We start from the raw sequence: 18450 nt of genomic DNA, 5'->3' as shown, positions 1-18450 counted from the left end.
TGACTAGGAAAAAAATGTGTATCTTACTCTATTATACTGCCTGTTATATCATCTTCTTTGCACTTTAACAATGAATTTGAGATTGTGGTGAAAATTCCTGTCTAAAAGCAGAGAGTCTAGATTTAGAGTCTATGGATAGGGCTTAGGAGGTAGAATCTGTGGACCCTCTCTGCAATTTATATATAAAAATGTGTGGGTGTGTGAATTTTCTGGACAGAGGGGACAAGCTTTCATGAGATTCTCAAATGTATTTTCAAGTGGACTCAATGAAGGCAAAGAACTATAATAGTTATAAAATTAGGCCACGTTTTCTCAACCTTGACACTGCTGATATTGCGGGCTGGATAATTCCTTATTTTAGGAAGCTGTCCTGTGTATCATAGGATATTTAGCAGTATCTACCCAGTGGATGCCAGTAGCATGCACATGTGCACACACACACACACACACACGCAGCTATGACCACAGAAATGTCTCCAGACATCTCCACGTGTCCCCCAGGGAATGAAATTGGCCTCTGTTGAGAATTACTGCATTCTGTGATTACATACTCAGATTGGTTGTTTTTTCTGATTGCTACCTTATTTTATTTTAACAAATAAAATCTGAAAAGACCCAAACAAGCCAAATATATTACCCTTTAAAGCCTTGGTAACATTTATATATTTGGGATAACTAAAGTTATGCTAATGCAGTGAGATTATTCTAAAATCCATGTCTATCATCTTAATAATGGCATAATTATCCCAGTTTTGACTAGAATGAAACCTTACTCAGGAGTGTGCAAGAGGAATGCACTGCATTTTCTCTACCTTTTAACTTATGAATGACTTAATTTATCCGTCAAGAATAAGTAGAAAATGAGTATATTTGGGGACTTTGCTTCTCTTTCAAGAGGCTTTTAAGATAAGTTCAATAATTGATGCACTGATCCAGAAGGTACATAAAATATGCCTATAGAATTTTTCAATGAGCCAGATGGACTACTAGGCTGGAACTTAAGAAAATGTGCCCAGATGTGTTATACCGAAAGCCTCTCCACATTAGGGAGTTCCCATTCAGCACAAAACAGGCAAGTAAGTCCCTGCCTTGTGGCCTAGGGACAGACAGCTGATGAGATTCCTGGACACACAATCGTTAGGAGTCCATTTTGAAACTGGTACTATGAATCTTTGCATAATATAAGAAGCCAGTACACCAAATGCCTCCCAGCACCGAAAGCCTGCATATCCGGAAAGACTCCCACTGATCTGCTGCTGGTCCAGAATCACTGAACAAAATCCTGACTCCTTTCCTCCATATTCCACTTCTCAATGGAATTCTCTAAGCCTAGTACTAAGCTCACTTACATAATGCAGAATAAAAACAATAATAATAGCTATCATTTGCTGTGTGCCAGATACCATGTCAGACATGTCATCATCATACCCCCCGGAAATAGGTTTTCGTATCTGTGTTTAATAATTTAATAAACAATTGAATAAGAGACTAAGCAAGGGACAATAATAGGATTCAAATTTCTGACTCCACAGCCTGACCTCCTTGCAACTCTAATAATAAGAATACGTTAACATTTATGAAGAACTTACCACGTTGTTTCACATGCCAACTCATTTAATCTTCATAAAATAAATGTATTATTCCTAGTTTACAAATAAAACTAGATTAAGCAGCTTGTTCAAGGACACCTAGCTATATTTCTCTTTCTTTCCTTTGTTTTTTTTAATGTTTAAGAAAGGTTGTATTTTGTTTTTGTAATTATTTTTACTCTTTTTGTGTGGATTTTTTTCCATGTAGCTATTTTTACTAGCATAGTCAAGATGAAAACCCAGGTATTCTGACACCAAAGTACATGTGTTTAACCACTACAGTATATATAAAAAATATATCATATATTATATATACATTATATATAATGTATTATATAATGTATATTATATAATGCATATTATATATAACATGCATATGTGTATATTATCTATATTATATAATATACAGTATGCACATGTTATATATAATGTATATAAGCTAGATAATATGTATATATTATATATAATGTAGATATGTATATATTATATAACATGTATATATTATGTATGTTCTACAGAAGAGTATAAAATATATAATGTATATATTATAATACATAATTGTATATATTATATATACTACATTATATATAATATACACATTATATATTATATATATTATATGCTCTCTTCTGTAGAACACAACAGAAAGATATTTACAAGATTAGGACAGAATCATCTCTCTTAATATTGAACCAACTGGACAATTTAGCTTTAAAAAGAGGAGGCCAGCCCCAGTTCCCACTAATAATGCTCTATTTCTGCACTCCACTCTATCAGATTTTGGTATTTGTATGAAAGCTAAGACTTCTTTGAAATACATGAAGCTAAGTGTTTGGGAAGAATGTTTCTTCTCTTTGATTGTTTTAACCCTCTGGATAGACAGCACAATCAATCTGAACAAAAACAACCCTGAGAAATTAAATTAGAACAGTTTCTGTATTTACTGGCTGAGTTTCCTTAGGTCAAACTAGCTTCTAAATCTCATGAGCACAAACCTTCCTCTCCCAACCCATCTTTTAATCAATGTAAATAAACACAACATGAAGGACCCATGTGTGCTTTTTCATTGATAGAATTTTTTGTAAATAAATGATGAAAGAATTTTATAAAATAAGAGAAAGAGAGAGAGGATGAAAAACAGACCCATGTTTCCTATAAAACTGTTTCGACACAGCTGGCTTGCTCACTTTAAAAGAGTTCTGAGACCACTAAACTATATAAGATAAAACTAATTAGCATACAACTTTAAAGACAATTTTAAAATATGAATAGATGTCAGATTTTAAGATATTCCTGTTTGGTTTTGAAGTCATGCAATACTTGTGAGATGCATTTTGAAATTGCCTTGAAACTAGTTTAGACCCCAGTGTCCTAATGCATACAAGGAAAGCTATAATGTTTAAATTCCGATAACAGACGCCATAGAATGTACTCTTTTAAAATAAAATTGTGGCCAGGCACAGTGGCTCATGCCTGTAATCCCAGCACTTTGGGAGGCTGAGACGAGTGGCTCACGAGGTCAGCCTAGCCAAGATGGTGAAACCCCATCTCAACTAAAAATACAAAAAAAATTAGCCGGGCATGGTGGTGCACGCCTATAATCCCAGCTATTCAGGAGGCTGAGGCAGACAATTGCTTGAACCCAGGAAGCAGAGGTCACAGTGAGCCGAGATTGTTCCACTGCACTCCAGCCTGGGTGACAGAGCAAGACTCCATCTCAAAAATAATAATAATAAAATAAAAATTAAAAAATAAAATTGTAAGACTAATTTGAAGCCTCCATTATCGTTGATAAAATTAGCATTAGGCTTTTTTTGTGGATGGGCATCCCTTCAGGAAGTATAATATCTAAGAGAAAGTCTTTTGTATTCTATATTTTGATGCAAACGATAGAAACCAATCTCCAACTAGCTTAAGCCTAGAAGGGATATATTGACTTACTGAAGGGCATAATGAAACTGGCCTTAGGGGCTGCTACAAGCAGGGACCCAACCACTGTCAGGATTTGCTCTCTTTCTCTTGCAAATCGGCTTCATTTACTCTGATCAGTTTCACTGGCAGAGGACTCAGCGTCAGAGACAATGAACTCACCCCATTACAGAGACAAAAGGAACTTCTTTCTCCCAGCTTTAGTTAAAAACAAAACAAAGCAAAGCCAATAAAAGGATTCTGGTTGGCCTGTCTTGGTCACATCCCTGCCTTCTATCACTCTTGCCGGGGCCAGTACCATATTTAATGCAGCCTGGAAAACACACCTACCTTGTGGCCATACTGGGTAGAAACTGTTTATAAAAGGAGGAGGTAATGGGTTCTGGCCAGGAAAAATCAATAGTTATTGCATCCTCATCTTTTTAATATTTTGAGTGATAAGAGGAAAATAATTTGGCATTTAAGAAACAGATCCCAAATAACATACATCATGGAAAGAAACAAGGAAGAAAGAGGAACAAGAGATAACATTATTTTAGAGAGCAGCCTGGAGGACTTTATAAACATGTCAAGATGAAAATCCATCATTTCTACAGCAGGTACAGGTCTGACTCATTAGGGTGCATGATTCTAATGCCCAAGAAAACACCCTCCATAGCCAATGGGGTACACTGCAGGAGAAGTATACAAACAGCAGTTCTGTCTGAGAGACTGATTGGTGGTAGAATACTATGCAGTGGGGTGGGGTCACAAGAGTAAGAATATAATGGATATTTGGTTTATCCTAGCTTTGTTTATAAGCAGTTTATTTTTTTGTTTGTTTTGTTTTGTTTTGCTTTTGTTTTTTGAGCTTTCCAATTATTCATTAGCCTTTCAGAACTTAGAAAGGAGGTTTGCAGCATTGCAGTCATTCTTGGAATAGTTCAACTATCCCAATTCCAATTTCTCTAAGAATAAAGAGACCCAAAGAGGACACTGGCCTCCTCCAGGAGTAGAGAAAAAGCACCTGATTCACATAGAGGCCTAAGCTTCCATTTATGTGACTCCTATGCCTAGCCTTGACTCGGTCCTACAGACAGCAATGAAAAATGAAGAGGCTTCATTTGTGTTGTACTTTTTAAACCGTTTTTTGAATCACTGATAGAATTCTGTGGACACTGGCTTCAATAGACCAAGCATCTTCTTATCTGGACACAACTGCCTGTCTAAACATCCCTTACCAGCAGTCTAGAAAGTGGACCTCCTCCAGAGGTTCCCATCATTGTCAGCATTTATAAGAACACTCAATCATATGGGTTTTCTATTGTTTCTCCCTCTGCTTCCCCACCCTTCCAGATGATAGACATGATGTACTTTGTCATCATTATGCTGGTGGTGCTGATGAGCTTTGGAGTTGCCAGGCAAGCCATCCTTTTTCCCAATGAGGAGCCATCATGGAAACTGGCCAAGAACATCTTCTACATGCCCTATTGGATGATTTATGGGGAAGTGTTTGCGGACCAGATAGACCGTAAGCAAGTTTATGATTCTCATACACCAAAGTCAGGTATTTAAATTCAATTCGGTTGTGTCTTTTCCAAGTTCATTTGTTTGTTCTCAATAAATGGCTCAAGATAGAGGACTGATTCCTAGCTTGCTATCTTGGAGGAAAAAAAATTACAGAAGGTGAATATACAATTTTAGCAAAGTAGTTCTTGGGTATTTCTTACGTATGTCATGTTCTGTGACACAAATCGACATCTGGTATGCCAAATTTCATCAAAAAATGAACCACTTAAAAAGATCTAAATTACTTTATGATTCAAAATCCCAGGGCCATGTGTTGAATATTTCAGTATCAGGAATATTTTATGTCACTACCTCCCCACCTCTACCCCAGCCACCAGCCCCAGCCTTTAGAAAATAAATTTCTTGAGTTGGACTTCAGAACAAATAAACAATGCTCAATTTCACCATCAGAATTCAAGAGTAAGGGCAAACATCTGCATGGTATTTTTCTTGCACTGGAAACTATTCTCCAACTCCCTTTCCCACTGTCTTAAATTATGTGCTATTGAGACTCATAGGAAGCTAGTATTCATTGCCTGGAAGTATGGAAAATGCCTTAGGTCATAAACTGAGTTGCTTGCTATAAATGCCAAAAAGAAAATAGTATCTATATTATGAAACGATTCAGCGTGGGGAATGAACGCCAGCAGGCGCCCAAGGTTTCATGCCCTAATAGATGCTGATTCTCTGTAATAAACACTCCTTTTGTATGGAGTTTGAAGATAGTTGTATCCTAGGAGTCTGTTCCAGGATTTTATTTGGACCAAATGTCAGGACACACCAGGCATTGGGAAATTTTTTGGGAAGAAAGCATCATTAAAGAAACATCTTTCAGTGTGGAGGAGTTGAATCCCAGGAGCAACAATTTCTCATTTCCCCTGAGGAGTTTAGTTCTGGAAATAACATCCCTCCAACATTGTTGAATTAACATTTTTCAGACATTTTTTGCTGACAGACCAGCCATCTGAGACCTGGACTGTGGACACGGATTAGGGTTACATAACCAGGTAGTATAGCTTATTAAGAGCAGGAGCAGAGACTAGTTAGCATGCCCCCTCCCACTGCCCATCCTGGGTAGGACTGAGACCAGGAAAACAGGGACAAGGCAGCAAAGAGTGTGAGTCCTCCAGGCCTGTGAAGAGGATGTGTACCCTGGCAACAGAACACACCGGTACGTCATTTATTCTTCCACAATGGATTTTGAACAAACACACTTTCCTTCTCAAAATGCGTTATCTAAGGCAATCAAGACTTTTTGGAACACCTAATTGGAACAAATACTTGTTTCATGAGACTTAGCCAACTCACTGAGGAAGAATTTTAACTCCATCTCCTGGTTGTAATACCTTTGGCTGACAATGTGCAGCCTTCACCAAGACAGCTTGCCAGGGACTGGGAAAAATCCTTTTGAGAGCCTGCTTTCAAATGGTCCATAAAGGCGAAACAACACTTTTTCAAAACGCACCTATGACCATTCTCCTCAGGGATTAAATGTGCTATTTGCCCCTGAGAAGTTGTTTTTCCACTTAGTTATATTATTTTGCCTTTTTTAGTTTTCCTTTCTGCTCCAGAAAGAGATTAAGCCCCCAAGGATGTTTTGACAATGCCCCATTTTGGGATGGGAGAAGGAGGGAGGTGTAGGTGTGTATTATAAATGGGATTCTGTCTGTCCCTCTACAAGTGGCCATTTATTGATGTTGTACTATGAACCCAGCCTAGTGCAACAAACACCACCATCTGGCTGAATAAGAGGATTTATTATTGTCATTTTAAAAGAAGGGCTGATTGTAGTTTAGAACTTGAAAACCCCCTGGAGACAGAGAAGAAGTGTTTTGTGTGAGTGAAATATGAAAATAGATTTCCCACCCTGTTAATTAGATCTGCGGAGCTCTACGTGTGTGAGAATAAATTTCAACTCCAAATCCCAATGTATAACTGACCCAGCCTTGGATAGATGCAGCCTTCACGATGCCCTTCCCCAACCACTCACCTTCCTTTTCGATGTTCTGAACGTGCTACAATGGTAGCCACTGTTCTAAGCTAAATCAGCCAGTTTTCTGTCTAGTGCTAACGAGTATTTGTCCTTTCTCAAATGGATATAGAAGGCTGCCCCCAAAACCTGTCATGACATTTGGCCCAAGTCATTGAATATTCCTGTCCTCCAAATGATTTGATATTCATGTTATGGCCCTGGATGGGCCCCGTGGGGATTGGGTGACTGCCCTACCTGGTCATTCAGAACTGCTCTGGAGTCCCAACTACCGAGCTATTTGAGAAAGGCACAAATCGTTTATGCTGCCCTATGATGTCTTGCCTCTTTTCTGTGTCGTGTCCAGGTTGGTTTGTGAAGCATGTTTTCAGGCTGATCGGATCTCATATCTGCCTGGACCCACAGCCCTGCCCAGGGTCTGCCAGTCCCATCCTGTGGGTGTACCCCTTGTGGGCCTTCTGAAGTGCTGCTCATTCAAACACACCTTCGCAGAGTGACTCATTTCTAACGGAATGCACGTGCTCCATAGCTAACTCTTTTTGTTTTTTACTTCAGAATTGCCGAGCCCATTTCATGTTTGGGAAAATGCTCTTTCTTAATTGGGTTGGACGTATATGGATGTACAATAGGGCCCTTGGGGTGGGTTTTTAACATCAATCACACACCTCAGAAGAGAGGGCGGCTTTGATGCCCTCACTTCTGGGAGGCAATGTTACCTTACTACAGGTTTTTGATATGCCTTCCACCTTTTCTTCTGTTATTTGTTCTAAACACAGAGACCAAAGATCGATAAGATCAATAAAGCCTAAGATACTGGAATGAAACTTGTAAGGTTACTTTCCAAATGTGCTTAAAACTAAACCAAAAGGAAAGAAAATGGACTCGCTGTAAAGTCACAACATAATTTAGGTGCTTTTCGCCTCTAAGCTGTGTTGGACTCTACACAAATGATAGTTCAGCCTTCATCCCAGTTCTCTGTGGAGGCTGAAATGTTTGCTTTGGGTTTAGGCAGCGGAGGAGAGTGAGAGAATGTGATTGGAAGCAGACGATGAGGAACCTGGGGAAGGGACTGTGACTGTCTGCTCTACCCGGAAACTTTGTCTACCGCCCTGATTTAATTCGTGGGAATGCAAATGCAACTTGCTGTTGTTGTGTGGTTGGTTCCTTTTCGGTTTGTTTGGTTTCTTTCAAAGAGCCCAAGATTGTCCTCACGTGTTTGCTATATAGAATCCTAGCTCTCCAAGACCCAACCTAAGGGCTGCCATGAAGCAACTTGGGCTCCTGGTTGTTAAATGCATGGCTACCAAATGATGACACCCTTTTGGGTAGTCTCATTTGTGTGACCCATGTGACATGGCCTCTCAGAGCTGGTCAGGATCCCACTGGAGCTTGAGGGGAAAAGCCACTTAGAAGAGAGGAACAGCAGAATTCATATCCAGCCCAGCAGCATTTCATGCCAAGGCCGGAGCAAAGCTAAAATTAGATGGACTCTTGCCAGCTTAGAAATCTGGTTCTGCATTCTGGTGTGTGAGGTACCTAAAAGTGTACCTTTGTTGGCAGGGAAAACGGGGTGTCTCTGGCTTTCTCCAGCCCCTGAATGAATGCAACTTTCATTTATTTACAGGGCATCCATGTGCTGCTGGCTGTATATTCAGATTCCCCAGGCTGTACCAGGGCAGGAGAAAAATGAATCATGCTCTTGAATGCATTAAGTAAGGGTCTAAATTTAGTCCTCCTTTCTGCTTCTCTGAGTATTTTTACAAGTTTAGATAGTAATGTGAAAGCAGAATGTCCAAAACTTACTTTCTACCATGACAACTTAATATTATCTAGCCCTTTCCATTCACTCCAAATTAACTATCCGATCTACTTAATGCCTGGGTTATGTTTTTTTTTCTTACTGCCTAGGTCTTTTCCATCTAAAATTAATAGGTAGTCTGGGGTAGGAAGGTTTTTGTTTTGTTTTTGCTTTATTTATATGTGTATATATTTAGTACAAAGGTTTGCTATGAAAAAAAAATCCTTGCTCTTTTGGTGTCCATGTTGTCTCTGTGATGCTGACTGAATTTAAAGTGTTGTTTTTGCCATGTGTGTGCATGTAAAGCCAAAACACATTCCTGAATTATTTTTCTGCCTCAAATTAATTGTTCCTCACTTCCCATGTGGAAATCAGTACAGCTCAAGGAGCCAGTCTCTAAAGTACGCCTGCTTGTGGTGAAGCTTAGAGCAGCATGAACAAAGAAGATGACTATTGTTATGCATTGCAATTGTGAAACGCCAGTTCTCAAGACTCAGGGCTGTGCATCTGTTTAGTATTCTGGACTGACCTTCTCTAATGGATTCAGAGCACACTAATGCCTAACAGCTATAGCGTGGGGAGTGTTGCTTGACCAAAGAAAGTATTTTGGAAAAGAAAACTTGAGCCAGTGCCAACTTTTGGGAAAGGGAGAATTGTTTTGTTGGGTTTTGTTTTCACAAATTGCTAAGGAAGCAAGCCAGTATGAGACACCATCCTCATTTTCTGTCCCTGAAAGTCAGCTCACGTTATAGAGAATACCCACCTGACTTGTTTACTAATACAAACTGAAGCTTCACGGATTTACTAATAACAGAGCTATCTGCAGACAGGCCTTTGTGATGATTCCGGACGCTGTTTTGATCAACACTTGTTCTATTGTCATAACATTTAATTAGCATTTTCTCACAGGTTGGACTCCACTTTGAATTCTTTCTTCAGTCAATGAATATTTATTTTGTTTGTACTATGAGCTGGAAACCAGAGCACAGAGATGCCTGTGACAGAGGCATTGTCTTCAAGGAGCTTACAGTCCAGGAAAGGCCAGCTGACACTGACAATGCATGTGTAGAGATGGAGCCAAAGAATGTAGTCAGTTCTACCTGGGGTGGGAGATGAGACCTTGCAGAGAAAGGGAGGGTTGAGGTGAGCCACGCAATATGAGCTGATGTTTCAGGCAGATGAGAGCAGGAGGTGTAAGGAGGGGAGAATGGCCTTCCAAACTGCGAATTAGTATAAAAAGTTCCAGAAGCAATGGATAGTTTAGTACGGCTGATGGTAGAGTAACAGGCAAGAGACAGGAAGTAGGACAGAAGGGTCTGAGGAGAGAGACGGGGTACAGATCCTGGAGGACTTATACTCCATGCTCAGAATAGTACCATGATCAAGATGTATGTTTTCATCAGAGCTCCCAAGCAAAAATGTGGAAGGTCCATAAGAGGGGTTGAGGTAGGAGGTGAGAGGTGAGAGGAAATTTCTAATGCAGCAGCAGCTGGAATGGAGGAAACAGGCAGGATGAAATTTTAGGAAGGAACAATCAAAAGAACCTGAGAAGAAATCAGATGGTGCAGAGGGTGATAGTGGGAAAAGCGGATGAGGATTTAAAACAAAGGAGCTGGAGATTACACCAAGGTTTCTGGCTTAGTCTAAAGGGTGATGTCATTCACTGAGATAGAGAATCTGGGACAAGGAACTATGGGGGTATGGGGATTTTTTCCATCAAGATTGAATTGAGTTTGAGGTTTCTATGGGAATTCCAGGAAAACCATGAAGAAGGCTATTTTGCACATAGAACTCTGGAGCTCAGTAGAAGCTGGACTGGAGATAGAGATTTAGGGATCAACTATATAACCACCATGATGGTTAATGCCATGATGGGTGAGCTTACCAGAGGGCACAAGTAGAGAGAGAAGAGAAGGCCAGAGTGGAATACTGAGTGGTCAACAGTGTCAAATGCAAGAGAAAAGTCCAACTGGGTGGATATTTACAGAAGTCCATTTTGTTAGTCCTTCAGGAAGTCACTGGTGATTTTTGCCCAGGGATTTTTATTTCAGTGGCAAGTGCAAAAACCAATTACAGTGATGTAAGAGTAAATGAGCAGCAGGACAAAGCATTTACTAGGGAAGAGGGAGAGAAGTGCTGTATATGTATCAGCGGGGCAGGAGGGACAGAAAAAGCACAATGTAGTAGAGCTCTAAGTGTAATCACCACTAGGAAAATGGCAGATGTCACTGACTTGGTACATATCACAGGAGTGCTCTGGGCCACCTCTTTGCATAGATAAGTTGTATGTTTTCCCAGTCACGACTCTGCACCCGGATATAGTACAGGAAAGACAAATGGCTGGATTAATCCAAGATTGAGGCTTTGCTGTGCCCACATGGCAGAGAGAACAGGGACTAGGGCTATTAAAGATATTTGCAAGCGTTCTTGAAGTTATACATTGTGAGGTCTAAGATGAAGGGAAAAGGAAGGTGTGAAGTTGGTGAAAACCCCAGAGGAAAAAGGAATAATCAAAGGACTAGACTTCTAGCCTGAGAAGCAATTACATTGACTAAAGATCCTGAAGGCTGTGATGATACGATGTGGTCAGGGAATAGCAAATTGGTGTTCAGAATTAAGAGGTGAAGCAGTTTCGAATAACGATAAGGTCCAGGGGTAGCTACGAGGATGGGTTCTAGAACATGCTGAAGTTGAGGTCAAGTATCTTGAAGCTAGATTCTTCTGTGTTTATCAATACAGATATTGAAGTTGTTTACAATAATGACAGAAGGTGTGAACGGGAAGACTTTGATCAAGATGATCTGAAACTTAAAAAAGAAAGGGCTTTTTGCACAAGAGTGAAAAACAGTAGTTTTGAAAAGACAAAGAGTATCAATAAAAATGCAGACATTACCTCTGGGAACCACAATGTAGAAAATGTGCAACCTCTACTTGAAAAGGTTACAGAGAGGTGGTGTCTTCCTCCAAGATGGATTTTAATTAAGTCAAGAAAATGGGGAAGTGGACTCATAAAAACATGAGAAAGAAGGCCAGATGCAGTGGCCCATGCATTTTGGGAGGCTGAGGCAGGAGGACCATTTCAGGTCAGGAGTTCAAAACTCCAGTGACATATTATTGTGCCACTGCACTCCAGCCTGGGCAACAGAACAAAACCCTGTCTCAAAAAAATAAATAAATAAAAAGGTACAAGAAAGCAGAGGAGTTTGTATTCAGTGATAATTGGGTTCCAGAAGACTCAGGGGAAAAGGAGAAAAAGGGAACAGCGATAAGAGCTCAGGGGGCAGAAAGCCTAGCATCACATGAGGACAATAGCCCAGGGGAAGGTGGGTGGCTGGAGGAGCTGGCATTGTAGGAATAGAGGATGACAGAAAGAAGTATGGTGGGAGTAACTTAGCCAGAGTTTTAAGAGAGTTAAAGACTGGAACCCTAGTAGTATAAAAGGTCAGATGAAGCTAATGATATCTAGCCCCAAAAGGATGGAATTGGAGACTTTGTGTAACAGAGAAGAGTAACTAGATCCTGAAGAGGAACCTCCCCAAATGGCTAGAGAATTCTCCATCTCAAAGGAGGCTCTCCTTTTGAAATTGGCAATGGCTTGTGATGCTAGAGAAGCATCATTCATCACCTTCCACAAAGGTGAACTCTTGATATAACCTTGGAATATTCCAACCTTGGAATAGCGTTCACTCTCATACACTCTCACATGTATATGCAGACTCACATTTCTCTTTTCTCTCCTCCAGCCCTGCTTCTGCCAAGACATTTTTATCTATTCCCCAAATCCTCCTTTCTGTTGCCCCTTCTGAAAACCCTCTAAGGTCCCTGAGAGCTTGTACATTTGGAAAAAGCAGCCAGAGAAACTCAAGGGCTATTTCTGGATTCTGTGCTGCCACCTTCTGTTCCCTGGGGTGGGGGGTCCTGAGCCAGTACCTGCTTGAAATATAGGAAGAGAAGTGAGTACTTCTCCGTACTATTCCACCACACTAATTTAACCATCCTGTAAGTAAAAACAGGACACCCAAAATAAAAATAAACCCATCAGCTCCACGCATCCTAGACATAACCTACATGTTTCGAAGGAAAGATTATATATGAAGTAACTGTAATCTGGTGTCATCATAAATCATCTCACAGTGTGGCTGCAGGGATCTCTTAGACTCCCAGAATGGTGGTAAGTCTGGAAATTCTTCAGAACAGCCCTGTACAGAATCTATTGTGATGGTACTCATCTAGATCTATGTTGTCCAATACCATAGCTGCTCATCACATATGGCTACTGAGTGCTTGAAATGTGGCTAGTATAAATGAGAAACTAAATTTTTAATATTTCTCTTTTTAATTAACTGAGATTTTAATTTAAATAGCTGCATGTTGCTAGTGGCTACTGAATTAGATAGCTCTGTTCTAGAATATAAAAATCCTTTAGAATGCCAGCTCTGTGAGAGCAGGGACCACATTTTCCTTGTTCACTGCAGTGTCTCCAACACCTCAATCTGTGTCTCATACAATGTAGGTGCTCAGAAAATAGTTGGTGCATGAATTAAACTCCTTGAAGCGGAGGATAGAGAGTGATGTTGTTATCCGCTTTAAACAATCAATCAAGCAAACAAAAAGATTTCAGGGACTACGTATAAAGAAACTAGAAAAGCTGAAGTGTCAGAAATGTCAGTGAAGATGAGAAAAAGAAGCCAGGTTTGTTATAAAGGAATTTAAAATGTGAATTAAATTAAATGTAGTGATCATGGATTCATGACACACACACACACACACACGCGCAGGATGGAGGCGGGGAGGAGTGAGAAAGGAAAGTGGAATCAAAGGGGATTCTAGAGTTAAGTTCCTGAAAGTAGCTAGCTAACTTTGTTTTCAAGAAGAAAATTCCAGCTGCATTCAAGAAATATCTATTGAAAAAGTCATGATTGTTGTATATGTGCAGAGATAAGGAAGGGAGGGAGGAAATGAGGGAGAGAAGGAAGTAAGAAAGGAAGGAGAAGATAAGGAAAGAAGGGAGGGAGGGAAGGAGGGAAGGAAGGAAGGAAGGAAGGAAAGAAAGGAAAGGAAGGAAGGCCGGCCCACCCACCCGCTGGCCCTTGATTGTTGAGGGCAGCAGAGGAAGGGAGAGAGAGCTGTGTGAGCCCAGCTGCAGGACCAGTTGAGGCCCATGCAGAGAGCCCCACCAGCTCTAAGCCTCACCATCATAGCAGTAGTTGCCATGCATCCTGTAACTATGGCCTTTCCAAAGGCTGTGTTCTGACCAAACACAGCGAGGCAGATGGTTGATTTCCACTCAAAACAGAGTACACCCCTTCTTAATGACGTGGCAAGATTTTAATTGATCTTTATTAACAGCCACCAACAAATAGACTGATCTCCACACACACTAACTATTAGCAGATGATCCCAGCAAGGCCCGTGCTTTAGTTGATTTTCCCTCAAATGGGACAGAGTTCAAATAAGCCTGCAACCTCAATATGTAAGGGAAAGGAAGATGCTCAAGATCTTTTGCAAGATACTATCCAGTGGAGCGAGTCGCTTCCTGCAGCTAGATTTCAGACCACATCTGTCAAGTGATGTTTGACTGAATTGCTTGGCCTTCAGTCAAATATTTGATATCTAGGACATCAGTGCTAAGGTTCAGGATGAGTGCTTGCTTGGAAAAAGACCCCAACAACTTCAGGTCAAATGCAGGATGTTGAATCTTCATCTTAGTGACACACTCAATTCAAGGAGAGGACACCCACTGGTGAGTTAAGGATAGAGGTGGCTATTCCTTGACCCAGGCTGTGGTTATGTGGGCTTTCATTTTACACTGGACATATATGTTTTATGGACTCTTCTGTGTATATATCTCATAACCTAATACACAAAGGAATAAAGGAGACATCCTGCTATAATATTTTCCAGATTCTAGTTTGAATGGGTTTATTCATTCAGTGACATTTACTAAGCACTTCAAGTGCCAGGCTCTATGCCACAAGATTGGAGTTAAAAAGACATACTTGATTGCCTCGGTTTTGAAGGAAGTTGCTGAAGAAGACTGACACCTAAACACACATTACAAATCAGTGGGATATATATCACATATCTATCTCATATATATCACAGAGGTGTTGTGTAAGGACTTAACTCAAAGGAAAGGACACAGTTTAGCAGTAGGAAGAGGGGACAGAGAAAAGGAAGGGAGGGCCAGATGCACTCTGAGAAAGTCTCCTGGAGGTAACAGTTAAGCTGGATCACAAAGGATATTAAGCGTTTTTCAGACAGATAATGACAGGGCACTCTAAACAGAGGGACTGTTATGTACAAAGTCAGAGGCATGACAGAGCATGCCTGGCGTGGGCCTGTGGGGGCCAGAGAGAGTGGAGACATGAGGTGTCCTCCCTGGACCAGCCTGGAACTAGCCTCTGGGTTAGTTCCATGTACCAGGTGCTCCCAAGCCCCCTGTACCTAACCTGGTTAATGTGGACACCGTATTTCTTTTGTCTGATTTATTGTATGTATCCCTCAGTGGATTCTATGCATTGTGGGGGTTGGGGATGGGTTGGGGCCAGGGTCTGTATTCATCTTTTCCACCATTACTTGAGCAAATACGTGGAGAAGAGGTTAGTAAGGTAAATTGCTGTAAAGGGCTTTATATGTCAGGCTAAGCAACTTGGATCTTATGGGAAATTCACAGGTCACCTTGTGTGGAGTCCCCTATGAAGTACAGCTTCTGTTTATGGAACTCATAGGTGTCATTGAAGAGTGGGGAGATGGCAGCTAGAAAACATGCAACCATAATGCTCATTTCAGGGAAATTAGATAAGCCATAAAAAAAGCCCTTTGTTCCAAAATATCTTCTAAAAGAGGGGTAACAACTTTCTCTTTTAAGAGTAGAAATATTCCCTGAACAGGTTAAACCTGCTGACTCTTTTCCCCCTAATGTGAAGTATGTGAATCTCTCCTCTCAACCCTCAAAATAGCTGAAATCAGCATTCAGGAAAGGAGCGTTGAAATGGGGGCAGGTGACATGGAAGCTGATGGCTCAGCATGCATGAGGTGGGCCCTGAGCAGCCAGCAGCCAGCATGAGGCAACTGAGTGTCTGGAGGGCAAGGAAAGTGAGACAGGGTGTGGAGAGGCTTCACAAAGACACGTGGTGGCAGAACGGCTTTGCCAACGTTGCAATTTTCTCAAGGGTCCTGGCAGATGCCCAGTTTGCCTCCAGATACTGTCTTCTACTCTGCCTGCGGTAAATTGCTGATGCCTGAACTTGAATATCAGGATCATCTGAAGTTCTACAAGCCTCAGGCTCCTCAGTTCAGTCTGCAGGCATGGGCTTCCTAGCTGCAGCTTTTTCAGTTCAGCTAGTTTTCTCCTCCTCCAAACCCCATCTCTCCCCTTCTGGAAAACTTACAGAGATGCAGAGGAGAGAAAGGAAGAGAGGAGGGAATGAATGTATTTATATACTACTCTCTCTCACTTTTTTCTTTTTCATCATTAGTTCATCCACATCAAAAAATCTATTCCCACTTGGCATGGTGGTGCACACCTGTAGTCCCAGCTGCCCGTGAGGTTGAGGCAGGAGGACCACTTGAGTTCTGGGAGTTCTGGGTTATGGTGTGCTGTGTTGATCGGGCATCCACAATAAGTTCAGCATCAATGTAGTGACCTCCTGGGAGTGAGGGACCAGCAGGTTGCCTTAGGAGGGGTAAGCTGGCCTAGGTTAGAAATGGAACAGGCCAATACTCCCATGCTGATGGGTAGTGGGATCATGCCTGTGATCATACCTGGGCAACATAGTGAGACTCCATCTCTAAAAAACTAAAAATAAAAATCTATTCTCCAGGAAACTCAAAGGTCTGAAAGGCCCAAGGACAACCCAGAGAAGCTGAGTACTCTCAAACAGGCTTTCTTGTGACCACAAGATAATCTCCTATAGTCAAGGTCTATCTCACTGGTTCTCAACCAGGGGCAGTTGCACCCCCTAACCACCACCCGGCAAAGAGACATTTGGCACTGCTGGAAGTATTTTGGTTGTCACAACCTAGGGGGCGCTACTAACATCTAGCGGTAGAGGCCAGGGATGCAGCCTAACATCCCATGATGCACAGGACATCTTCTCCAAAGAATTATCCCCCCCAAAATGTCAATGTGCTGAGATTGAGAAAACCTGGGTTCTGAACCCAAAATTCAACTCCTTCTTATTGCTTCTCAAAGAAAAATGACACAATATAGTTGCCTCAATTTGTAAAAAGTCCTAAAGGACAGATCTGAAGGGGCTCCAAGTCCTCACACACTAAAGCCAGGCAGAGAGTGCTGCAGGTCCCCAGTGATCATCCCTTACAGGGTTTCACGACGTCACCCTCTGCTCTGCTCACTCTGTCTTCAGACCAAAGACCAAGGTAGGACATCGGGCATTTAGAGTGTCTGAACAGTCAACATGAAGGACCACTTTTGGCAAACGCCAGTAGATCTTGTCCCATGCCCTTGGGCACCAGTTTTGGACATAATAAGCTATCATTGCTATGAAGAACAAGAAGAACCCAGGGCCTTAACCTATCATTTATAATTTACAAATATTTTGCAAATCCAGGTGGAGTCTAGCAAACTTCAACACCTCCCTTCTCAACTTTGCATCTAAGAGACATCAGTCCTTTTTCTTTTTTTTTTTTTTTTTTTTTTTTTTTTGAGATAGAAAAGCACCATGATGCACTCACAAAGAAAGTGGTCTGAGTGATCTCAGATGTCCTGGTGAAATAGTTCAGTTCAATCAATCCAGCTCACTGTTTGTGATAAAGCACAAAGGGGAATCATACCCCCCATGATAAGACTCAATAGTGGTATTTATTGACCAACTTAACACCACTGAACCAAATTGAAAACAGGTTTTAAACATGCACTGAGGCCAGTGACTCTCTCCTGAGTCGAGGGGCTAGCTTTACAGAATCACAGGCCTTGAAGCAAAAGGATGAAGTCTGCTATGTGCCCTTTTTAATATTCTGAACAAGGGCTTCAGAAGTAAAATGTCACTGTGAACTGAATGGTTACAGTACTGTTACAAGAAAGCCAGTTGCTGACAAGTACTTCAAAGTCACTCGTGCCACCTGAGGAACATAATGTTCAAGCACTGAAGGAACTATACATGGTGCATGCGGTTCTATTCTACAGCAAGTAATTGAATATACAGGGCGGGGGACGCCTCTATCAAACAGGTCACGCACTAAAAGACTGGATTCTTTCCTGTGGATTTAAGATTATCAACCTTATCAGGAGTCTACATAAGATAGCCAACTGCTGAAAATGTCACTGCTTTTTCCCAAATGTACGGCAGTCGTACTTAAGCAGACTGTATTGAATACAGGGATGCCTGAATTCTCTATTAACTACCAAGTGTGTTACAAAAACTATGTCTTGGGTTTCATGGGTTTCTTCTGACATTTCTAGGGAAAGGGAAACCAATTAACATTTGTTGAGAGGCTATTACAGTGGCTGGCACCAGGCCAGGCACATGATACACTGTGACTCATTAGTGCTGATTTACTAGTGATCTACATGAAGAGCAGAGGTTAAAGAACTTGTTGAAGGCACACAGCCAGGAAGTGGCAGAGGCTGAATT

The 18450-nt window shown here is 41.2% G+C and overlaps 1 protein-coding gene and 1 long non-coding RNA gene across 29 annotated transcripts in view; one reads left to right on the top strand and one right to left on the bottom strand.

Moving 5' to 3' along the window:
- The window catches only part of LOC126937484 (uncharacterized), a 201959-nt gene that overhangs the window by 12587 nt on the left and 170922 nt on the right, over window positions 1–18450 (bottom strand). The window lies entirely within an intron of this gene.
- TRPM3 (transient receptor potential cation channel subfamily M member 3) overlaps window positions 1–18450 on the top strand; it is a 1017461-nt gene that overhangs the window by 950144 nt on the left and 48867 nt on the right. For all 22 annotated transcript variants that reach the window (XM_050760895.1, XM_050760893.1, XM_050760891.1 and 19 more), the window contains one exon: window positions 4854–5028. In XM_050760895.1, coding sequence (XP_050616852.1) covers window positions 4854–5028 — 175 coding nt within the window. The remainder of the gene's footprint in view (window positions 1–4853; window positions 5029–18450) is intronic.

Source organism: Macaca thibetana, chromosome 15 (assembly GCF_024542745.1).
Source record: "Macaca thibetana thibetana isolate TM-01 chromosome 15, ASM2454274v1, whole genome shotgun sequence".
NCBI lineage: Eukaryota > Metazoa > Chordata > Mammalia > Primates > Cercopithecidae > Macaca > Macaca thibetana.
The sequence above is the reverse complement of the archived record's forward strand: the minus strand, read 5'-3'. Positions and strand labels throughout refer to the sequence as shown.